We start from the raw sequence: 25,605 nt of genomic DNA, 5'->3' as shown, positions 1-25,605 counted from the left end.
CCTTACCTCTTTCTGTTTGTTCAGTGCTGAGGAGAAGCCTAGAAATAATGAGAGGGCAGGGACTCTTAGGTGGCTTTATGTGGGGCCAGGCAGAATTACACCTTGAACACAGAAAATAAGCAACTTGGTGGGACTGTCCAGAGGCTCAGAGGCAGGCAGCAGAGGCAAAGAAAGGGGATTTGCTGGTTAATATTAAAACCAGGGGCCTGTCTCCACCCCAATATCTGTGCCAAGTAGACTACTTGTACTCGTTTAGAGTTCTTCCCCATTCAAAGTTTCATTTGCTCTTTACTGAATACTTGAATTTAGAGCTGTAAAACACTTACTTTGAGCATGTGGCCTGGTAGGGTTGGGAAAAATCAGAGAAAGAAAAGAATGGATTGGGAAGTGCCAATGAAGAAAAAACATGATAGGAGAGTGTGTAAAAAGGCCAGTCCGTGGTAGGTAGAAGCTATATGAATAGAGAAATACAAGCAAATTGGCTAATATAATTTTTTTAAGTTTCAGCAAAAACTTGCAGAAGGACAAAAAAGAGAGAATTTTTATTCTTTCCCATCTTCTTCCTTCATCCAAGTTAGATTTCAAAGTTTGGCCATTCACTTGTTTGGCCCCTTTGGAGTGTGAGTCCTGACTTCACTCTGGAGTGATTTATATAGATGTTGAAATGGAAAAGGGGGATGGAGAAAAGGAGCATCAACTCTGGGTGCCAAGTTTTTCCCCCCTAATTTTATTACAGAGTGAATGGTACCCTTTTCTGGAATCAGGATTTTTTTTTGGTAGGAGGGGGTGGGGTATCAGGATAAAGGTTACTGAGCTCATGCCCAAGTGTCTGGTCTCACCAGTAGGATTTTTGGATATTTGGCTGTTCCTATCTTCATCACGTTCCTGGATGCACTTGTTGCACTGCAGATGCCAGAATTCTCTACTCTTCTAACTCGGGGAGTTAGAAGAGGGAGTGTTGTTAGAGATAGATTTGAAGAAATGTCATATAGCTGAATAAAAGTACTCATTAAGTAGTGTAGGCTGATTCTAGTGGCTAAATAAACTTCAGTTTTTAGAAGTTAGATATTATTAACAGTTGCCACTGTTCCTTTTTCTGTTTTTAATGCATCTTCATTGTTTTCCTAGTTTAAGGTCACAATTTAATGCTAATTAAATCTCTTAAATGCACTAAAAAGTAGAAAATATACAAAATTCTGAAAATAGTAAGTTAGTAGGCACAGGAGTGGGGTGTATGTGTAATAAATTGGCCTTGGAGTAGTCTTTAACTTGTCTAAAATTAAAATCACTCTGTTGTAGCCTAGTGTAAGCGGAATGGATCCGCCTTTTGGGGATGCCTTTCGAAGCCACACCTTTTCAGAACAGACTCTGATGAGCACAGATCTCTTAGCAAACAGTTCAGATCCAGATTTCATGTATGAACTGGTAAGTAACACTTTCTTGGATTCTGCTTTAATTGATTTGGGGTAAAAATGTTGTGGTATCTTTTTTTTTTTTTTTCATTTATAAATGCCTGAAAAGAGAAAGGATGTCAAGTTTGATTCTCGTGACTGTCAGTCTAGTAATTTTAGACGGCTAAAATTGAAAAGAGTAAAAGGAAGGCAGGTGGGTGAGGGGATGGGTGAAATAGGTGAAGGGGATTACCATGAGGAGCACTGGGTAGTGTATCGTATCGAATTGTTGGATCACTGTATTGTATACCTAAAACTAAAATAACACTGTATGTTAATTATACTAGAATTTTAAAATATGCATTGTAATTATAAAAAAATAATTCTATACATACACACATGCACACACATAAAAGAAAATAGAGGAGAGTTTACCTTTAGATAAGTCCAGCTTTTGTTGATGAGGATGGGAAGCTTTTTTGATATGCCTAACTGCTAACGGGCTCTTCAGCTGGGATATTTAGGAATGATAACGTTGAGCAAAGCATCTGATGCAAAGAATGTGAGGTAAAAATAGCAATTCCAAACAGTATACTTACTACTTATTCTCGAGGTAAATAGACACCTAAGAGTACTAAAAAAATTTTTTTTTAATTTTAATTACATACCATTTAAGCAACATGGAAGTATATAAAAACTGAAAAACTAAAACTAAGTACACAAACCGGCTAATTTACTACAAATCATTGAATTGTACACTTGATATAGGTGAATTTTGTGGTCTGTAAGCTGTATTTCATTAAAGCCATAAAAACACGCAGAGACACACATATAAAAGCAAAAACAAAACAAGAAAAGCCCCAAACAAATGGAAAAATCAAAACAGAACAAAAGCACGCCGAAAAAGTGAAAATTTTCCTTGTTTCCTTCCTGAAGCTCCACCCTCCAAACTTTCCTCTCCAAAGATAGGTACTCCTAACAGAGTTTTTCTGCTTATATATAAAAATATGAGTATTTTAAGTTGGGTGACATATTCGTAGATACGGTATTCTATAACTTAATCCTTTTAACATAAAGACTCATGGTGAGCAGCCTTTTGTGTTAGTACATTAGACCTTAACTGCATTCTTTTTAATGACTGCATAGTCTCACTGACCTATTTTAAAAGTCCTATGTCTGTTCATGAGGAGTATCATACTTGTGAGAAGTAATATAGTCCCCATGCCCGGGTGTCGTTAACAAGGTCTTACTGAAAATCATACCCTTCTGTGGCTGAGTTTCAACTCTTCTTTGGTTTGCTCTTTGTCTCAATATTAAGTTCTCATTTAAGAAGACAGATCCTTCTGTGATGAAGGTAAGGTCTTCATTATTTGCTTTGTAATTGAAGCTCGTTTCTAAGGAGTTCCTCAAATCCTAAGTCAAAGATCAGGAAATGTAAAGGTTTTTCAGGAAGAGTGTTTATAGTAAAGTTCAAGAGCCCTTGATATTTAGACCATACCTAAGCCTCCCAAGGGGCATATTTTCCCTTTTTTTTTCCTTGCGCCGGGAAATGATATTGTATGGAATGGTAAAGTGACCTGTAAATAGCCTTTATCTTAAAATAGAACAGACCAGAGGTCAAGTACTGATTTATCAGTTTGATATATGGATGTGAGGATGGAGGTGAATGTTTCTTTCCTAAAATGTGATGTGTGATTTTTTTTTTTTTTAACTTTTCTCAGGATAGAGAGATGAACTATCAACAGAATCCTAGAGACAACTTCCTTTCTTTGGAGGACTGCAAAGACATTGAAAATCTGGAGTCTTTCACAGATGTCCTGGATAATGAGGGTGCTTTAACCTCAAACTGGGAACAGTGGGATACATACTGTGAAGACTTAACAAAGTATACCAAACTAACCAGCTGTGACATCTGGGGAACAAAAGAAGTGGATTACTTGGGTCTTGATGACTTTTCTAGTCCTTACCAAGATGAAGAGGTCATAAGTAAAACTCCAACTTTGGCCCAGCTTAATAGTGAGGACTCTCAGTCTGTTTCCGATTCCCTTTATTACCCTGATTCACTTTTCAGTGTCAAACAAGCTCCTTTGCCCTCTTCATTCCCTAGTAAAAAGATCTCAAGCAGAGCAGCTGCCCCTGTGTGTTCTTCTAAGACTCTTCAGGCTGAGGTCCCTTTGTCAGACTGTGTCCAAAAAGCAAGTAAACCCACTTCAAGCACACAGATCATGGTGAAGACCAACATGTATCATAATGAAAAGGTGAACTTTCATGTTGAATGTAAAGACTATGTAAAAAAGGCAAAGGTAAAGATCAACCCAGTGCAGCAGAGCCGGCCCTTGTTGAGCCAGATTCACGCAGATGCAGCAAAGGAGAACACCTGCTACTGTGGTGCAGTAGCAAAAAGACCAGAGAAAAAAGGGCTGGAGCCTCTTCAGGGTCATGCCACTCCAGCTTTGCCTTTTAAAGAAACCCAGGAACTATTACTCAGTCCCCTGTCCCAGGAGGGTCCTGGGTCAATTGTAGCAGGAGAGAGTAGCAGCCTTTCTGCCAGCACATTGGTCTCAGATTCATCCCAGAAAAAAGAAGAGCACAATTATTCCCTTTTTGTCTCCGACAACTTGGGTGAACAGCCAACCAAATGCAGTCCTGAAGAAGATGAAGAAGACGAGGAAGATGCTGACGATGAGGACCATGATGAAGGATTTGGGAGTGAGCATGAACTTTCTGAAAATGAGGAGGAGGAAGAGGAGGAAGAGGATTATGAAGATGACAAAGATGATGATATTAGTGACACTTTCTCTGAGCCAGGTATGGTAATGCTTGGAGGCTTACCAGAATGACCTTTCTGCTATCTTGAGATAGGGGTATTTTCTTTGTCTTAGTTTGGGGATCAAATGACTTACTATCTTGGATCAGATATGGAATTGCTTTTTTCTATTCAAGCAGTTCTGAAATAATCACTGCTGCTCTTACAGGCTATTCTTCAGGAGCTTCTTCTTAATTTATCTTATGTTAAGGGACCTACTTTGTTACTCTCTGCAGCAGCTGTGCAAAGATACCAAGAATAGATTGACTTAAAAATATTCCTATTTATACACATGGACTTCTGTTACAGTCGAGGCAAGTTAGGAGGGCCCACAATGGTAAACCAAGTGACGATGGTTTGTATTACTTATGCTTGTAACCAGCAAGGCCTCCTTAGTCAATAATGTAAAAAAGAGCTTTTTCTTTGTGTCTGCCCCATCTTTCATTCACAGTGTTTTTCCATTTAAGAAAAATACATGCTGTAATTTAATGCGTATGCAGGCTACTCTGCTTTATTGATGTACAGCACATATAAATAAACGGGAGAAAGAAAAGAAACCTGTGGGAACTGGTTCCCTTCATTCAGCATTTATGTGCTCGGGCTGTTGCCACTGTTGGCTTGTATAGTATTTATGAAAATGGTATTGCCAAGTGGCACACAGTTTAAACTGCACAAAGAAGTGAAGATCTTCAAATTTAAGCAAAAGTTATTTTCTTCAAAAATAATGTTGATACTATAACTTGTACATAAAAAAATGAAGTTAGTTTTTAAACTTTATCAGTTGTCAGAGAGAGCCCTTTTGTTATGATTGCTGGAATTTCTAGCAGTATAAACATTAATATTTAATTTTCAAAAAGGCTTTTTAAGCCACGGTAGCTGTATGGTAGCCCTTGAAGCACTATTATTGCCGAAAGACTTTCCTTTAATGAAATCTTTCTGTCGTAACAAATGCTTAGATGTGTGTGTTTGATACAACCCAGTTGTTTGACTTGGGTGGAATTTCAAGTAAGGAAAGGGTCCTTTAAATTTAACGTGGAGGAAAAGGGCTTGTGCCTTTTTTTGGTTTGCTTTAGAACTCTGTGTCGTCTAGATAGAACACTTGTTTTTCTGCTTAGCTGGAAGACTTTCCTGTCAACAAATTAGTGAAATCTGCTTTGAGGGTCACCTAGCTAGCCCAGTTGGTAGAGCCTGTGACTCTTGATCTCGGGGTTGTGAGTTTGAGCCCCAGGTTGGGTGTAGAGATTACTTAAAAAAAATTTTTTTAATCTTTTTTAAAAAAAAATCTGCTCTGAGATGTTTCAGGGAAAGTTGTCTTTGTAGCTAGTGGTAAGTTATGTAGCTCCCCCCCGTGGGAAGACCAGAGTGCTGTTTATGAGTGGTCATCAAGGTCTATAGATCAGGCCTATTGCTTTGAGTTCCATACTTAGGATCAGGGTAGGAGGGTAGGGGAAGAGTGAGATAAAGAGATGAGTAATAACTAAGGGAAATGGAAAGCGTGGGGAAAGAGATGCCTTTGCCAGTGGGTACTTAAAGGAAAATATAAATCAGAGGGAGTCAGTCAATCCCACCATCACCAAGGACTGTACTGTCTGTCTCACTTCTGGTTGTAGTTTTGCTTTTCTTTGGCTTTCAAGTCCACTTTAAATTCACCCTTTATCTTTTAATGTGGTTTTACCTGGATAAATGTGTTGAGAGATGAGTAGGTCCGCGAAGAGAGATCACTTGATGAGTTGACCCTCGTTTCCATTTTCTCAGCCTTTTGACTCTCATAGGGAGGGGGGACCAGTGTTATAGTTGGTGTTGCCCTCATGCCACATTCTCTTGCCCTGTCTCCTGTAGAATTATCCTGATTTGTGAGCTTGCTGGTGTTAACCAACACTACTTTGAAACAGAAATGCTTTGGCTGGCACTCAGCAGGGTAAAACTCTCCTCTTGGCTCTGTTTAACAATGCTAAATGTTTGGATGGCATTTAATTCATTCATTTCCAGTTGACTTGAAGTAAAGCCTCTTTGGTTAGTATTACTTGGACAGTTCTCACAAATGGTAATGAATGACATGATTTAACCACATAACCAACACAATTTTGTGGTACTATTTGGGCTTTATTCACATTTGCTAGTGAAAATTTCCCTTTTTCTTGGAAGAAAGAGCTAAACAAGTGACTTCAGGAATGCAAAAGTGAGTTACTGGTAAGAAGCAGGAAGACATTCTTTGAAGCAGAAAAGTGGGGATAGTTGTAGTTTCTTCAGAGTGCTAGTTTTAGAGTGGGTCGAGTGGTTTAATTTGCAGCAGACAGTTACAAAGGCCCTTTTGTGATGACTAGCTCCCTTGATGCTGTTTCTTGGCAGTTGGCTACAACAGTGCCTGAGCCTACAAAGCTCCAGGAAAGGTGTAAAATGGAGTTCCAGTCCCTACTTTGGCCTTGCTCCCAAGTTTTAATAGAGCCTATTCTGTGGACAGGCTGTGACTGTTCGGGGTCATTGGGATTACATGGTTGTAATAATAAGAATTGGGCCCCCAGAAAGAAAGTTTATTTTGTAATCCCTCCTAAACATTTTCACGATTGACTTTACTGGTAGTCTGCACTAACCAACGATGTGTGATTAGAATTTTACAGAATAAACGTGGCCTTTTTGATTTCCATCTGATAATCATGTCAGGAAGGAGTGAGTCAGATCAGTATGGTGATCCAGCAAATGAAAAGAAAAGGGAAAAAGGCTTCATGGAAGTGTTGCGTTAAACAAATACTTGATTTGTTAAAAGAAAAATATTTCTGAGTGCCTACTTTTGTGTCAGGCACCGTGTGTATTAGGTATTGGCTATCTAGAGATGAACAAGGGAGACATGATTCTTATCTTCATGGAATTTAGAGTTGAGTGGGTTTGTTTACTGTTACGATTTCTCAGTCTTTTAATCCGCTTGTGTGTAGTGTGACTCGGCAAGAGAGAGATGCAGGATGAGGGTTTCTTAAAACTTATTTGACCACAGAACTCACTTGGGGATGAAGGCCTATCTTATGGTAATAGTGTTTCTGAGAACATACTTTGAGAAATGTTTAATTACCTTAAATGCTAGACCTATGATCTGGGAATATAATTTTTCTGCATTCGACTTGCTCATGGTGGTCTCTGTATTGCAAAGTGGCCATCTTTAAGAAATCCATTGTGTATGTATGACTGTCTGTGTGTGTGTGTTATGGTGAATTTGTGGTGTATGTTACTAGAAAATGTTAATATGTTAGGTCAATACGTTATTGATGGCCCTTCAATGTTTTTTTGGAAAAGGCTGACCGTATATAAATAAATAAAACTGGTAACTAATTTGAGTGGACCGGAGAAATTGAAATCTTCATCATTCTTTGAATTTGACACAGGATATATGTGAAGAAAAATCCATTGAGACCGTTTAACTAGACAGATAGGAAAAGAGAGAAGACCAAGAGGAGCTAGACTCCTTGAGTCACGGGACTTGGGTCACCAGTTCCAGGTCTGCCAAGTCACTTAAAGCCTCCATGAGCCTGTTTCTTTGTGTAAATAGGGTTAAAAATGTCTTTTTTTTTTTAACCAGGCTCTTAGAAGGCTCAAATATCTGTAAGTGAAATGTGTAGGTACATTAAATGAGATAGACAGTGTTTTGCCAGAAATCCAGGCCACCTGAAGAGAACTGCTAAGTAGGGGAGAATATCAGATAAATTGCCAAAGGGATGGGTTGCCTGAGGAAGCTGTATAGGAAAAAATTTCTTTTCTACTTTGGGCTAGGGTAGATTTCCATATGGAACACTAGTTCTTTCATTTTTTTATTAAAGTATAATTGACATCCAGTGTCCTGTTAGTTTCAAGTGTGCATCGTAGTGATTCGTTATTTTTATATATTACAAAAAGATTTCCATAAGTCAAGTCTGTCACCATACAAAGGGTTTTGGTTTTTTTTTTACCTTTTTAAAAAATTTTATTTATTTATTTTCAATGAAAGTATGGTTGATATACAATGTTAGTTTCAGGTGTATAATATAGTGATTCAACATTTATACACATTATAAAATGATCTCCACAATAAGTCTAGTTACCATCTGTCACATACAGTTATGACAGTATTATTGATTATTCCCTAAGCTGTACTTTATATCCCTAAAGCTGTACTTTATTATAACTGGAAAAATATACATCATAATCCCCTTCACGTATTTCACCCACCATCCCGTCCCTCTTTGTATCTTGTATACGGTTTGTTTCTTGTATCTGTGAGTCTGTTTCTGTTTTGGCTTGTTTGTTCATTTGTTTCGGTTTTTTGTGGAACACTATTTCTTGACATTGGTAGGAAGTTGGGAGTGTTTTTGTTGGTCCACCTGCCTGTGTTGAGGTGTTCCCAGCCATACTAGGTTAATACCTGTGGGCTGGTAGTTTGTTCGAGCCAGTAAGCTTTTCTTGGTGAATACACCATTTCTGGTGGCACAGTATTGCCCTTGTGCCTTTTCCAAAACTAGGTTGATAACTGGAACAAGATAAAATCCTTTAATTTGAAGTGTAACGGTGGCACAAATAAATAGACTAAAGCCATTGCTTTATGTATCTAACACAGTTTTTAAAAATCAGACTTCTAGGAATGATTGTGTGACTCAACTTCTGGATCATGTCTTAAGAAGAACCTGAAGTTCACTGTCACATCCCTTGCCATATTGTTTTAAACTACCACGTGTGCAACTCTCATGCTGTTAATGCTAGCAGTGCTGCAGAAGCTTCTCTTGATTGTTGCCCTGAAATCATTCTGGTCTCCAAATTGATTCTTTTTTAAAAGGTCATGTTTATTGCAGTGTTTATTTTATGTATTGTCATACATAAAATTCAGCCTTCTTTAAGTGTATACGTCTTTGAGTTTTGACAAGCGTATGTACTGGTGGTTGTGTAACCATCAGGATATAGAAGAGTTTGATCACCCCCCCCGCAAATTTCCCTTGTGTTCCTTATAGTCAGCCCCTCCCTCCACCCCCAACGCCTGGAAGCCACTTTCTAGTTTTGCCTTTTCTAAAATGTCATATAAATGGACCATATTTCTGATTAATCCTTTATTTATTTATTTTGAGAGCAAGAGAGAGCAATTGGGGCAGGGCAGAGAGAGAGGGAAAGATCGAATCCCCAATGTGGGGCTCAAACGTAAAAACTGCGAGATCATGACCGGAGCCAAAATCAAGAGTGGGATGCTTAACCAACTGAGCCAGCCATGCACCCCTCTGATTAATTCTTAATCTGAAGTAAACCTGGTAAAATTCTCAAATTCTAACTTTTTTCCAAAATGTGCAAATGTCATCACTTTCTAGTGTCAGTTCCAGAGGAGTGATGATTTTAGGAGGGAGAGTGGTCATTTTGCTTGGCCAGAAGTGCCCAAGTTTTCCTGGCCACGTTAGGGTTGTATATATCTTGTGTGGGGCCCATCTCCACTCCCCTGCATATCTAGAAGTAGTGATGTGGAATACACTGAGATGGACATTCTCTGAAGGTATTTTAGATTTGTAGGTCATTCTGCGTGAGGTCTGACCAACAGTTCCAGCAGCTCAGTGTTAACTATGTTCTGAAACTCCCCATTAGTAAGGAAAATAACTTCTTAAAAGTGAAGTAAATGCAAATTTCTTCCAGTAAAATATTAGACTGTGCATATATGTTTTTATTTGAGAGTCTGTGCAAGAATTCTCATTTTTGTACTTTTACAAAACGGTTAGGGTCAGAGGTAGGAAGAAAACCACTCCTGCCTTACAAAATTGTGTCTAGTAAGAGACCATCATAGAAATGCACACACCTGTCTGTCTGGGAATGTTTTGGATGCATAAATTTTAGGAGAAAGACATTAAAAATCACAGTGTCATGTCTTAGTACCATTATCTAATGGTACATTTGACATTCCTGTAGCTATATTTCATCATTCTCTCAGAGCCTATGTGAAGATACAAAAGATGTCATGTACTAACTTATAAGAACCAATGAGAAATAGAAGGCGAGTGAACAGTATAGTTATCTGTGTTTATTAATCTCAATATTTTATGAGTTAGAGATTTCCACATTAAGTTTTTTTATATGGTCTATTATCTTTGACACACCAGTGATGTTTTCAGATGAAATGAACCAAGTGACAAATAGATCTTTTTATTTGCCCCTATTGCTATATTGAAAGTTGTGGAACTTAAAAAATTGGGGGTGGGGGGGATTTTTTTTTTTTTAAGGCTATGAAAATGATTCTGTGGAAGACTTGAAGGAGATGACTTCAATATCCTCTCGGAAGAGAGGTAAAAGAAGGTACTTCTGGGAGTATAGTGAACAGCTCACACCATCACAGCAAGAAAGGATGCTCAGGCCATCTGAGTGGAACCGAGATACCTTGCCAAGTAATATGTATCAGAAAAATGGCTTACATCATGGTAAGACGGAATTACAGCCAAACATTTTGTGTCACTTTATTTTTTTTTAATGTCTTTACTTATGTATTTTGAGAGAAAGAGCGCTCAGAGGAGGGGCAGAGAGAGAGGGATAGAAAGACTTATAAGCAGGCTCCATGCTCAGTGTGGAGCCCAATGCGGGGCTTGATCTCACAACCAGGAGATCATAACCTGAGCTGAAATCAAGAGCTGGATGCTTCTGAGCCACCCACGTGCGCCTCGTGTCACTTTACATAGAGACCATAAACCATAATGCTTACTAAGTGTACCTGCGTATTCAGCCATTCCTAGCAAAGTGGACAGGGGAACAGGAGAGCTGCTATATTTACTTATTACTGCAGAGACACTCACAAGTAGCCTTTACCAGTTGTGAGAGCTGTCACCTAAACGGAGGAAGACCTGTGCAGAAACAACTTCTAGTCATCTCCTCTTCTATTTATCCTACTCGGGAAATGACCAGGAGACTGCCGATTCCTGACCTGCCACAGTTGCTATAAACCAGAAGGGTTGGGGAGAAAGGGGCTGGGCTCCAGCATCTCTATCTTCTGTTCTTGCCCAATCTCCAGGCTGCAATGTAAACAGGGAGATTGGAATCAAAATGGTAATAGGAAGGGGCGCCTCACTGGCTCAATTGGTAGAGCATGCAACTCTTGACGTTAGAGTCATGGGTTTAAGTCCCACATTGGGTGTGGAGCCTACTTTAAAAAAAAAAAATGGAGGTGGGAAGAAAGGTGGGAAAAGAAAGGAATGGGAATAATTGTAGAGAAAAGCACTGGAGAGAGGAGAGTTGAATAGTAGGAGTCAGGAGAAACTTATAATCATAGGCAAGCCAAATTTCCAATGGTGAACAAAGGAAGATGTAGTTAAGTAGAATTTCTTCTTTTATTCTGTATGATCTAAAACCTGTACTGAAAATGGGGAGGGCACTAGTAAGTTTGGCTCTCAATAAACAGTTTTAGTAATCTCTCATGCTACAGATTTATGTTGCTAAGCAATTTTGACAACAGGAATTATATCAAAAGTGTATCTGTGCCTCATTTTCCCTTTCCACTGGCACTCAGTCTGTATTCTACTGTTTGTCAGTGAATATGGCCTTCAGATCGGTTTTTCTACCAGAAATGAAGACAGGTCCACTAAATAGCTCTAGGTATCATGTGCCGAGTACTAGGAAAAGTTATTTGGTGTATTATAGTTCACCCCCCATCACTCTTGTCTGCAGTGATAGGGCAAGACCCCTGAGTCTTCTGTAATGTTATTTATCAAACTAACCAAGGAAGAGCTTTCAAAAAAAGCGGTCTTTATTTGCTGGCCTTTTGAGTCCAGCAACAAGGTATACATGTCTGAGAATTTTTCAGTCATAGCATCAAAATATCTTGGTTTGAGTAAAGTCTCCAGAGTCTTTTCTGGGTGTATATTCTACCCTAGCCCTGATTTTTGGGCTTGGTGAACTTGCACTCAAGTCCTGAGGTTTGAGATGCTTATTACCACCATGCATGTAATTAAGATTCTGACATACCAGGGCTAGAAACTCTAAGGTGCATAAGGACTTGGCGAAGACTGGCTCTGTGCCATGTTTCCCCCATTTCTTGCAGTTACAAGGTGGGAAGGAGAGGAGGCTAGCCCCTTTAGCATAGGCTGTTAACATGCTGAGACTTCTGAAACATGCCAAGACTTCTAAAAAAGAAAAAAGGTGGAGGGAGAAATGTGGATTTAAAATATGGCTGAAGAATGTGTCTTTTGTTAAATACAGTGATCTAACTTAAATCTCTTTATGCCATAGGAAAATATGCAGTCAAAAAGTCACGGAGAACCGATGTAGAAGACCTGACTCCAAACCCTAAAAAACTACTCCAGATAGGCAATGAACTACGGAAACTGAATAAGGTGATTAGTGATCTGACTCCAGTCAGTGAGCTTCCCTTAACAGCCCGGCCAAGGTCAAGGAAGGAAAAAAATAAGCTGGCTTCCAGGTAAATGATAATCATGTTCACCTGTGTGAATAAAGTCTAGGAGGTGAGGTTAGATTCTAAGTGAGCTTTTATGGATGGCCATCAACCTCTTACTCAGATATATGTTTTTAGAAATACTACAATGAGAGTATTATAATTTTTCCTTTGAAAATAAAAGATGGTATTCAGACTTCATTTATGCTTCATAGTACCAAGAGATGGTATTATGCTTTTAAAGGGGAGAGGTGAAAGGACTCTCAAGTGCATTATATTACAGCAAGGAAAAGTTTTGTCATAATTTTAATTTTTGTTTTGTGGTAAATCAAATTTTTTACTGGGATATAATTTACTTGAGGTAAAATATATCCCTTTTAATGTACACTTTTTATGGGTTTGACAGACATACCCAATCACATAGACACCACCACAATCAAGATAATGAATATTTTCCATCACCTTAAAAAATTTCCTCATGCCTCGTTGTAAAGCGAACTCCTTCTCCCACCCCTAATTCCTCACAACCACTAATCCGTTTTCTGTCCCCACAGATTTGCCTTTTCTAGAATGTCACATAGATGGAATTATATGTAGCCTTTTGAATCTGGCTTCTTTGATTTAGCATGAGGAATTCGAGATTCATCCATGTTGCTGAGTAGTATTCCTCTGTAGGGATACACCGTAGTTTATCCATTCCCTAATTGAAGGGGCATTTGGGTTGTTTCTGCTTCTTGCCAGTAATGAGTAAAACCACCATAAACATTCACTTACAGGTGTTTGTGTGAACATAAGTTTGCATTTCTCTCTACATGTTCAACTTCATAAGACATTGCCAGACTATCTATTTCTGAAGTAATAAAGTAAATTTTAAAAAACTTACTGTTTTTCAAAGTAGCAGTAAGTAGTGTTTACATCCCAATTAGCAACATATGATGGTTCCACTCACTTTACATTCTTTTGGTATTGTCAGTTTTTGTTTGTTTATTTTAGTGTACTGATCATAGCTTTATTTTTGGATGTGTGGTAAAATTTTTTAAAAATCAGTTTGGATTAATGACTGTATTGTGTGTTTTTTGGAAACTGAGTTCCTTGATATAAACATCAATAGGCAGTGATTCTCGGTTGCTATTAGAAAATAGTTTGACAGCAGCAAAAAGAAGTATATTCTGAATGTTCACTTAAAAACTAAGTGAACTAATTGCTCCTTCCTTTCACAGGGCTTGTCGGTTAAAGAAAAAAGCCCAGTATGAAGCTAATAAAGTGAAATTATGGGGCCTCAACACAGAATATGGTAAACCTAAACTTTTAAGAATTTAATTAACCTCCTGTTATTTTGCCAACCACTCTCTTTTTCTTCGGTTTTGTTATTTGCTTTCCCTGTATTCTGCCAAGTTTTAGGCCAGCCTCCTTTTTGTTCATCCATTCAGTAAGCTACATACTCTTATTCATTCATGTTCTCCTTTTAGTGAGTGTATCTGTGGCTCCCCATGCCAAATTTCCTCTCTACCCTAGAGAGCTTGTATACTTGTGACCACAATAATCTCCTACTTCCATTTTACAATTGTATTGCTGGGTTAGCCAGTTTTATTGACTAATGTCTATTTGAGTGGATAATTGAGATCTGTGTTTTTCAAACTTGATGGCTCCTTAAAAATCATCTGGGTACATGTTAAAATATAGATCCCTAGGCTTCTCCCCAGATCCAATGAATTGGAGTCTGTGCAAGTAGAACCCAGGAGTCCATATTTTTAACACTACTCCAGATTACTCTAGGCAACTATCTTAGCACATATTTGGGAACTGTTGGCTTAGATCAGTGCCCCCCAGTCTTTTACAACATGGCACATGTAAAAAGTTATCATCTCTAAGACATCCTGGAATATAACAGAGTAGGCTGCTCAAGGGAGGGGAAGCCCCTTATGGACTGAGAGGATTATTATTTAAAACACCTGGAACCCTTTTTCAGCACTCTAGAGGTTTGTAAAGCTCTGGTCTTGATCTTCTGTAATAAGAACCATTCTTCCTTTCTTCCTTGCTCTGTTACTATTCCTTAAGCCTGGTATCATAAGAGTTTGTATGTTCTTTTGCCTCTAAAATTATGTTCTTCACTGGACAGCTCTTGGGCTACGTTGTATCTGAAAGTGGATCAGTGGCAAAATGACCAGTTGTTATTTGTTTCCAGAGATTTTCTGAAGTCGGCACAATGTCTGGCACATAGGTGCTCACTAAACTTTGTGCAGTTTTCTTAATCCTTTATCTTGATTATCTTGCTTCCACTTGTGAGGGCAGAAAGAGGATTTCCTACTGTGAAGTTTACAACTTGTGAAATGAGCTGATGGTTTTATTCATTAATGGCCACTCAGGAACTCTCATCAGATAAATGAGTTAGGTAAAACAATAGTTGGTTTGTTAGAAAAGAAATCTACTCATTTTCCTGTTACTCTTTCTTGCTGTTGAAGCATTCTGACCTTGAGCTCTGTGAGTACATATACACATAATTATTACAATACCTTAGGCATTCATATTTCATTTTGGAACCCAGATGACTTACACTGCAGGGAGATATGATGGGCCATTTGGGAGCCTTCTGGCTCTGTGTTTCCTTGGACACTTGTAGGCATCTATCTGTGTGTTGTTCAATTTATGTATTTAACTATAAGTTTGTGTATCTGTGTGCCTGTAGATTTGTGCATTTGTGTATATGCTAATTTACATCTCCACACACATGCTTTGGGTCTGTAATGTAAGCATATTCTGGATTAGGGAACACCTGGGGAATTGCTAAGGGCCAGTTGGAGTGTTTCTGGATGTGTTCTATCTCATTGATTTTTGATAGCTGCCTTAAATTTTTCTTATTTCCAAAACTAATAAAGCCTCTGTTTTCATGTAGGAATAGGCCTGTCTTTAAAAGGTTATCATTTTCTTCTCAGTTAGTCAGCATGGAGGAAGAGGATCTTCTCATTCATTTATTTCTCTTCCCCTTCTGCCTTCCTTCTCTTCTCCAGTTTCTGGGAAAGAACAGCCAGCCGTAACTATTGGATTAGAAGTCATTTCAGAACCCCATGAGATGCTCTCATGTAGTCTGCCACATGTAGTTTGAAAATTCTTCCTAGGGTTTCTGGTTCATCCCTCAAGAGAGTGGTGCCCTTGATTCCTTGAGATATTTGTCGGTCAGTCAGTTAACTGTTTTGTGGAACACTCATTACTCACCACCCACCGATTAGCTGAGTAGTTCCTGGAATTTGTGATTCAAAAATCTGTGACATTTGAAAAAGAATTTGGGATTTGGAACTATAGGTTGCCAACCTTAAATTAAACTTTATGAAAAATATATTGCATTATCCTTATCTGTTTTTATTTATTTATCTGTGTTCTGAAGGTCTTAGTTATCCTGCATTGTATGTTTTGTACTACATAGAATTAAGCACAGCACAGAACCCTTCCTTCATCTTCCCTAGCCCCTTTATTTTAGGATCCAACAACTTATACACTTAAGATGTTAAAATGGAATTTACTTGGCAGTTAGAGGGAAAAGGATTAACAATATCTAAACACAGGAGTTAATGAATTCATCATTTCTGCTAAAGATCAAGCACCCAAATATAAAAGACCACACTGAGAGGGACATCCCTAAGACATCCCCAAGTGGATAATGAACCAAGTCATGGAAAACTGAGATAGCCCCAAGAGCTAACAAAGAGCAAAAAATTTTAATTTTGATGGACTCCCAATTTGCCAATTTTTCTTTTTATATTTTATATTTTTTGTGTTCTGAGAAATTTAGTCAACTTCAAAATGCACATATTTTCTTGTATGTTTTCTCCTAGCATTCCTATAGTTTTAGGTTCTACATTTAGGTTTATGGTCCATTTTAGGTTAATTTTTATTTATGGTGTGGAGTGAGAATTGATGTTCATTTTTATCTATATGAATATTCAGTTGATCAAGCACCATTCATTGAAAAGATTCTCCTTTTCCCATTCAATTATTTTTTCATCTCTGTCAGATCAGTTGACCCTATATGTATGAGTCTACTTCTGGACTCTGTATTCTGTTCCATTGATCATTTGTCTACCTTTATGTGAATACAAACTATTTCGATTTCTGTAATTTTATAGTAAATCTTAAAGTCGGGTAAGTTTAAGTCCTTGTTAATCCTACAATTTTGTTTTTTCAAAATTATGTTGGTTATTCTGTGTCATTTACGTGACCATATACATTTTGGAATCTCTTTTTACAAAAAAGCTTACTGAAATTTTGATTGGGATTGCTTTCAATCTGTAGATCAATTTGGAGAGAACTACCATCTTAACAAAATGGAGTCTTCTAATAATCCATGAACTTGGTATCTCTTTCCATTTATTAGGTCTTCCTTAATTTCTTTGTGCCTTGTTTTATGGCTTTCGGTGTAGAATGCGTAACATCTTTTGTTCTGTTACTGGCTATTTAATATTTTTTGGTGCTCTGTAAATGGAATCGTTTTTGAAATCTATTTTCTTAAATTTTTTGTTTTAATGTTTTATTTTTGAGAGAGAGGGAGAGAGAGTGCAAGCAGGGGAGGGGCAGAGAGAGAGGGAAACAAAATCTGAAGCAAGCTCCAGGATCTGAGCTGTCAGCACAGAACCCTTTGTGGGGCTTGAACTCACAAACCACAAGATCATGACCTGAGCCAAAGTCAGACACTTAACCAACTGAGCCACCCAGGCACCCCTAATTTTTAAAAAAAAATTTTAATGTTTATTTCTTTTTTGAGAGAGAGAGTGACAGAGCATGAGCAGGGGAGGGACAGAGAGAGACACACACAGAATCTGAAGCAGGCTCCAGGCTCTGAGCTGTCAGCACAGAGCCCGACACGGGGCTTGAACCCACAAACCGTGAGATTATGACCTGAGTCAAAGTCAGATGCTTAACCAACTGAGCCACCCAGGTGCCCCTGGGCACCCCTATTTTTTTTTTTAATGTTTATTTTCGAGAGAGCGAGAGAGAGAGAGACCGTGATTGGGGGAGGGACAGAGGCAGATGGAGACACAGAATCCAAAGCAGACCCCAGGCTCCAAGCTGTCAGCACAGAGCCCAACACGAGGCTCTCCGTGAGATCATGGCCTGAGCTGAAGTCAGCCACTTAACTGACTGAGCCACCCAGGTGCCCGTGAAATTTTACTTTTAAAACTCTTTGCTGCTAATATATAAAATGGATTTTTATATATTATTCTTATATCTTGTCATCTTGCTAAATTTATTAGTTCCAGTGTAGGTATGTAGATGCCCTGGGATTTTCTGTTTAAGCAGTCATCATCTGCAAACAGGGATGGCTTTATTTTTTCTTCCCTGTGTGTGTGTGTTTTTTTTAATGTTTATTTTTGAGAGAGAGAGTGAAAGCAGGGTAGGGGCGGGCAGAGAGAGAGGGGGACAGAGGATCTGAAGTGGGCTCCGTGCTGAGAGTAGTGAGCCTGATGTAGGGCTTGAACTCACAAACTGTCAGACCATGACCTAAGCCAAAACCAAGAGCTGGATGCTGAACCGACTGAGCCACCCAGGCTGTTTTTTCTTTTTTTTCTGATATTTTTTCTTTTTTTCTTTTCTGATATTTATGCCTTTCATTTTCTTGCCTTATTGCAATATCTAAGACATTGGATAGACATGGTGATTGTCTTGTTTGCAATCTCAGGGAAGGGAACCTTTCACCTTAAAGTATGATGTTGGTGGTAGGCTTTTTTGTAAGATGATACCCTGTGTCACTTTAAGTAAGTTCTCTTCTTTTCCTAGTTTCATTTATCTTGAATGGTGTTGAATATTATTATATGCTCTTTTTGCATCTATTGGAACAGTCATGTTGTTCTCCTTTATTCTGGTAACATATCACATATTTACCTCTTAATATGGTGAATTACATTAATTGATTTTTGATTATTAAACCAACCTTGCATTCTTAGCATAAACTCTACTTGGTTATGATTTAGATTCCTTTGTATGTTAGAGTCTATTGCAAATATTCTATAAGATTCCATTCCAAAACTTTAAGTTGGATTCTGTTGCTAATATTTTGTTAAGAATTTGATGTCTATATTCAAGAGGGACATTGCTCTGTGATTTTTTTTTGTAATATCTTTGTCAGGTTTTGGTATTTGGATTATTTTGGCTTTATAGAATGAATTAGGCCATGATCTTTCTTCCACTTTTCTGAAAAGTTTGATAAGATCAATTTTGTTTCTTCATTGTATATTTGATGTAGTTTTCCATTAAAACCCTCTGGGTTTTCTTTTGGGAATAAATTTTGGATAAATTAATACTTTTACTACAAATAGGGTGTTCAGATTTTTCATTTCTTCTTGTGTCAGTTTTGTTAAGTTGCATTTTCAAGAAATGTGACCATTTTTTACCAAATTGTTGAATTTGTTGGCATAGTATTTTATTATTATTCTTTCAATGGCTCTAGATTCTTAAGTGACAATCCCTTTTTCATTCCATGTCAATCCAAAAGGTGGAACCCCTTTTTCATTCCAATCAATCATGTAGGTGATTGATCTATTTAGCTGGGGTTGGTTGGGGGTGGGAGTGGATATCAATTTTGTTGATCTTTTTAAGGAACCATTTTGGGCTTTGTTACTTTTCTCTCTTGTATGTTTGTGTTGTTTTATTGATTTCTGCCCTTTATGATTTCTCTCCTTCTATTTACTTTTGGTTAACTCTTCTTTCTTTCTTTCTTTCTTTCTTTCTTTCTTTCTTTCTTTCTTTCTTTCTTTCTTTCTTTCCTTCCTTCCTTCCTTCCTTCCTTCCTTCCTTCCTTCCTTCCTTCTTTTTTCTTTTAAAGCTTCTTAAGGTGGGGATATTTGTTTTTAAAGTTTTGTCTTTGGAGGACTTGAAGGACTTCATTTGATTTATTTAATAAACATGTATTAACATCTATGATTTGATATACAGGCACTATCATAGGTCTTAAAGCCATGAAGACAAGTAAGGAAATTGCTTATAGGATAGTAGACATTGATACATGTCTACAGTGTGTTATCGAAAATGGCACCTCATTTGAAGTTAGTCCCTTTGGATAAGAAAGCTTATAACCATTACTACTTAATATTTTCTTACACATTTTCCATTTTTTAACCAAATAACTGTTACTACATAATAAAAAGCAAATTCTTCCATGTCAGTGACGTGTTCCAAGTGTCTTGTTCTGTCTTACAGATAATTTATTGTTTGTAATCAACTCCATCAAGCAAGAGATTGTAAATCGAGTACAGAATCCAAGAGAGGAGAGAGGACCCAACATGGGGCAGAAGCTTGAAATGCTCATTAAGGATACTCTTGGTAAGAAGAATATTGGAAAAATTAATAACAGTAACATGTAGTGTAAGATATATGATTTAAGGAGATACTAAGTTCTTTTAAGGAAAAACCCAAATGCTTTTATTGTAGTTAGTTTTCTTTATAAATTGTTTTGTCTTTTGAGATTTTGCATTCATAAACGTATTGATGGTTACCACAATTTGTTATTTATACTTCATTATTGAACTATTTTAACACTTAGGAAAGATGAACTTCTAGCAACTTTACCTTTTGTGAGGAAAGGAAAGATCCCTGAGCTGTCAAGCCTGTAATTTGTACTTTGGTGGAGGTTCTTATCTGTACGTTTACTCAGTAGTACATTTCACGGGATTCTAATAAACTTAGTTGTATGGTTTTCCCTGGACAGATTATACAACATGGGGAGGAACAGAGAGGCAGGCATCCAGAAATCAAGTAGAGGAATACCTGATGGAGGAAAGAGGGAGATAATACAGACATGAGAACTCTAGAGGTGCTGGAGCTTAGGGGCCATAGGAGCAGATCACCTTGAGAGTAGCATCCCAGGACATTGCAGCATAGTGCAATCTGTGAGAACTTTGAAGCATCATAAAATTGGTTCAGCTGTTTCATATGTTCTTTAACAATATTTATTCTAGGACGGTCTTTTAAAAACTGGTTCTTATGTAGTCATTATGTAGAGTGACATACTTCAGCTATCTGAGAATTTTCTTCCAGTTCATTTTTCCCCAGGCTGCTGATTGTGTATTGAATCAGGTCACTCAAAAGAATTAGAGCTTACTTTTTTTTTATGTTTATTTATTTATTTTGAGAGAGAGGGAGAGAGAGAGAGCAAGCAGGGGAGGGGCAGAGAGAGAGAGAGGAAGAGAGAGAATCCCAAGCAGGCTCTTCACTGTCAGTGGGGACCCCAGCTTGGGGCTCGAACTCACAAACTGTGAGACCATGACCTGAGATGAAACCAAGAGCCGACCGTTGAACCGATTGAGCCACCCAGGTGCCCCTAGAGCTTACTTTTTAATAATTATTTAGTTCCTTACCTGAATTCTAGAGTAACAAACACTATAAATCATTCTATTTTCTTAAAACTGTAAATATCTCAGAATTTTTTTTACATTTCTGTTAAGACAATTTTTCTTACTTTTAGTTACTATAAATTCATTCAAAGTTTTTTCAGTGCCTGCTATATGGCCCAGTGTGGGGGGATATAGGGTTGAATAACAGACTTGGTCACTAGTCTAAAAATGGAAGACCAAGAATAAACAGAAAAAATAACAAATTGTGGCAATCGCTGTGAAGAAATCAAGATGTTTCCATGGAGTGAAGTAACAGTTTATTTCTATTTATTTATTTATTAAAAAAAAATTTTTTTTAACGTTATTTATTTTTGAGACAGAGACAGAGCATGAACGGGGGAGGGACAGAGAGAGAGGGAGACACAGAATTGGAAGCAGGCTCCAGGCTCTGAGCCATCAGCCCAGAGTCTGATATTTATTTATTTAATATAATTTATTGTCAAATTGGCTAACATACAGTGTGTAAAGTGTGCTCTTGGTTTTTGGGATAGATTCTCATGGTTCATTGAACAGTTTATTTCTATTTATACAGAAATACTTCTCACAGCTACCAAAATGATTGCATTTTCTTTGATTAAAAATAAATGCAGATTGAATGCTTCCATGCATGTGTCTACAATGCATGTTTCTGATGGTCTTTGAAATTATTAGTTTCTCTTTGTCAGCATTGTGTTCATACTGAAGGTAAAATATTCTAGTACATTTGAAAGGTAGTTTGGAAATCATTGGTAGAATTAGCAATGCATATAGATATTAGCAAAATAGTTTCATAAAGTTTGGCAACATTTATGCTTGAAGGCCAAAGGAGAAGGTTTGTAAGTGAGATCATGGGCCAGGAAAGAGGGCTTCCTCGGGTGTTCGGAAGGGATAAACAGCTAACATTTACTGGGTACTTACTATGACCCTAGGACCTGTCTGCTAAGGTTGTTTCGTCATTTACTTTCACAGTTCGGTGAAGGAGGTATTATTACTCTAGTTTTACAAATAGGAATTAGAAAACACAGCAAGGTATTAAAGTATCTTATGAGTCCCACAATCAATAAGTGGCCGAACCAGGAGTAGAAGTTCTTTGAGTTCCAGTGCTCATACTGCCTCCACATACCATCATTGAGCCCTATCATCTGACTCTCATCTCTGTAGTCTGACCTGAATAGTTTATCATTGGCCCCCTAATCGCTTCATCCAGTAGGCCTACTTGAGAATTTCTTTTTCTTGACACTCATTGTAACATTTGGCACTTTTGAGTATTTTTCTGGAAGCATTTTCTTTATTTTAAGATCTGCAAGCCTTGTTTCCTATCTTTTTACCAAAGAACAAACACACCAAAAAAACCCCAAAAAAACAAAAAACAAAAAAACCCTAACAAACACTAGTGGCGTCTCTGTGGCTCTGGAAAAACCAGTGGTCTGAAAATTAAAGTCATGTTTCCAAAAAACAGAAGTTTGTTTATTGTAGTGGTTAAAATCAGAGTATTTGAAATCAGTTCTAGATTGAACTCCTGGCCCTACTACATACTACATGAGGACCCTACGAAAGTGACTTTACTTCCCTCAACCTAATTTTGTTCATCTATAAAATATGGACAATTGTGTGGATTAATTGAGAAGAGTGCATATAAAACACTTAGCACCCTGCTGAGCACATAAATTCTCAATATTCCATAAGTGTTAGCTGTTGATGTTACCATATTACATCTTAACCATTTAGGTTTTTTTCTTTTTTCTTAAAAGTTTTATTTCTACCTTATTCCTAAAATCCATCATTCATATTTTAGAAAATTGAAGATTTTTTTCATGACAAAGTCAATTAAAATTAGTCAAATGCTTAAGTTGCATGTTCACAACATATTAACCTGATAATTATTTGTGATATAATTGGCTAACAAGATAGATCTAATTTTTCTATTTAGGTATTCCAAACGGTATAACATTTCAGTGATTACTGCTTATCAGTAATTAATAATTCTTTTTGCTAAGTTTTGGGAAATGACTTATAGTTACTAGGTAAGTTCACAGAATAGTAAAATGAATATGTAATTATTATATTTACAGAATTACCTTTTCAAAAATAGAGTTGTACATATGTATCAAAATAGAGTAATGGAAAATGAAACGAAACTAAGAACTGTATATTTATACAGAAAATAAACAGTAAAGGGGTTCTTGGGTGGCTCAGTTGGTTAAACGGCTGACTTCAGTTCAGGTCATGATCTCGTGGTTTGAGTTCGAGCCCTGCATTGGGCTCTGTGCTGACAGCTCAGAGCCTGGGGCCTGCTTCCGATTCTGTGTCTCCCTCTCTCTCCACCCCTCCCCTGCTTGGTCTCTCTCTCTTTCTCTCTCTCAAAACTAATAAACATTAAAAAAAATTTTTTTAAAAAACACAAAAAACCCAAGATCACCTCAATTACCCAAAATACAAGATGAGATTGAAAAACTACCATTCATTTAAAAAAATAAAAAAATAAAACAGTATGAAAGATAAGAAGTTTATTTTGAACAAAACTATATTTATGTAGAAAACACTTAGGTGAAGAGTGGATTCTAACTATCAATATTTTCCTAAACAACCAGTTACTTTTTACCTCATGTAGATTAATACAGTATGCAAATAGGAAGTCCTGGTGAATTTACTTGACTTTTTCTTCAAATGGATTGATGCTGTTTTAATATTTTATGTATTCTTTCAGTGCCTTTCTGTCTTTAATGTTCTTTAAAATAATTTTCAGTTCTTTTATTAGGTAGAGGGAGGAACTTAATATTACAAGTAAAGATTCTTTTTACCTTTTTAGTTTTTAATTTAAAGGCCTTATATGTTGATAAACGTGTATATAAAGGTCAATTTCAAATTCCTTGACTCACATTTTCTTTCCTTTAAAAAAATTTTCTTTAATGTTTGTGTATTATTTTTGAGAGAGAGAGAGAGAGAGAGAGAGAGAGAGAGAGAGAGAGAGCACGAGCAGGGGAGGGGCAGAGAGAGAGAGGGAGACACAGAATCTGAAGCAGGCTCCAGGCTCTGAGCTGTCAGCATAGAGCCCCACGTGGGGCTCAAACTCACAAACCCTGAGATCATGACCTGAGGCTAAGTCGGATGTTTAACCAACTGAGCCACCAGGTGCCCCTTTCCTTGACTATTTAAATATGCTTCTCCGTTTGTTGTTGTTTTTTTTTTTTTTTTTTGGCATAAAATGTTTCTGTTAAAAAGCTAATAATTGCCTAGGTTTTTTTTCTCCTTATAGGTCATTTGCTATTTTTGCCAAGTTGTCAACAGGATTTTTTCTTTTTTTTTTTTCTTTTTTTAATGTTTATTTTATTTTTGAGAGAGGGAGACCACTAGGGGAGGAGGGGACAGAGGATCCAAAGTGGGCTCCACACTGACAGCAGTGAGCTCCACACGGGGTTCAAACTTCCAAACCCACGAGATCATGACCTGAGCCAAAGTCAGATGCTAAACCAGCTGAGCCATCTAGGCACCCCTTTCTTTTTCTTTAAATCCCAGTAATTTCACTAGACTTTGTCTTGGAGTTGGTCATTTTAGGTTGATATTGTCATGTGTGTACTGTGCTCTTTCAAACATTACTATTTGACCTGTTTCCTTGCTTTGTTTTGTTTTTGTTGTTCAGGGAATTATTATTTGTGGGTTGGACCTTCTTTGCCTAGCTTCGGTATTTCCTATGTATATTTAGTTTTGTATCAGTTTTTTGCTTCTTAATTTCTTTTTTTATTTTAAAATTGTTTCTTGTTTGCACCTCCATGTCTCTTGAAAGCATTATTGTTGTGTTTATTTGCTGCTCTTGTATTTTTTTTGTTTTTTCTTAATTTCAGAAATTAATTTTTCTTCCAGTTTTTTTCTGAGTTCTGTCACCTTATTTCTGAGTTTTTCTATTTCTGATTTATGTTGTCCCTTCATGTAACATTTTCTCTAATGTTTTTTAGTTCATTTTGAATATCCTTGAGTTCATTCTGAAATAATAGTAGGTTCTGACCATTTGGGATAATAATAAAGGATATATATGGTCGTTTTGTGGTCATATCTGCTAGGATATTCATTGTTTGTAGGAATATTCTTCTCTTTTTTCTTATAATAACTTTATATGGGATTTTTGACCTTGATATTTTTCTATTCATTTGTATGTGAATTTGGTTTTTCTGAACTTTGAAAGTTTGGTTCACAATAGCTTTCCTGACTTCAGGCTTTACAGAGTCCTCTGTTTTTGTTAATATAAAACTATGTTTTGTATTCATTTATGAGATGGTGTATAGTCTAGCCACAAGAAGGGGACACAGGAGAGGAGCAGGAAGAAAGCTTATCCTAGAGAAACAAAGTCACCACATGCCACAAGGGGGCCACATGAAGGAAGCACTAAGGGAGAAGACTCAACAAAGCAGGTAGGGAAGAGACAGAGAAGAGAGAGAGACATGGAGTGGGAGAAAAACAAAGGAACCTGGGGACAAGTGCCTTTATTGGATGCTGAGGTGATATGCAAAAGCAAAGGGTGGGAGGCAATTTTTTTGGTACATTTGTATGTCACTAGCCCACAGTCAAGTGAGGGCAAGAAGAACTTGTGGCAGGGCAGGTGCACAGGGCAGCTTGCTTTCTGAAATTTCTTGTTCTCTGCTCCTCTCCCATTTTATCTGCACCGTCTCTTTCTTTCATATCTAT

At 37.4% G+C, this 25,605-nt stretch overlaps 1 protein-coding gene across 1 annotated transcript in view; it reads left to right on the top strand.

The window, feature by feature from the left end:
• Positions 1-25,605, top strand: part of CREBRF (CREB3 regulatory factor) — a 59,602-nt gene that overhangs the window by 23,817 nt on the left and 10,180 nt on the right. Inside the window, exons 3-8 of the mRNA XM_043595860.1 lie at positions 1,300-1,425; positions 3,113-4,199; positions 10,410-10,604; positions 12,403-12,592; positions 13,786-13,859; positions 19,754-19,876. Of these exons, the coding sequence (XP_043451795.1) occupies positions 1,300-1,425; positions 3,113-4,199; positions 10,410-10,604; positions 12,403-12,592; positions 13,786-13,859; positions 19,754-19,876 (1,795 nt within the window). The remainder of the gene's footprint in view (positions 1-1,299; positions 1,426-3,112; positions 4,200-10,409; positions 10,605-12,402; positions 12,593-13,785; positions 13,860-19,753; positions 19,877-25,605) is intronic.

Source organism: Prionailurus bengalensis, chromosome A1, assembly GCF_016509475.1.
Source record: "Prionailurus bengalensis isolate Pbe53 chromosome A1, Fcat_Pben_1.1_paternal_pri, whole genome shotgun sequence".
In the NCBI taxonomy this organism is placed as follows: Eukaryota; Metazoa; Chordata; class Mammalia; order Carnivora; family Felidae; genus Prionailurus; species Prionailurus bengalensis.
The sequence above is the reverse complement of the archived record's forward strand: the minus strand, read 5'-3'. Positions and strand labels throughout refer to the sequence as shown.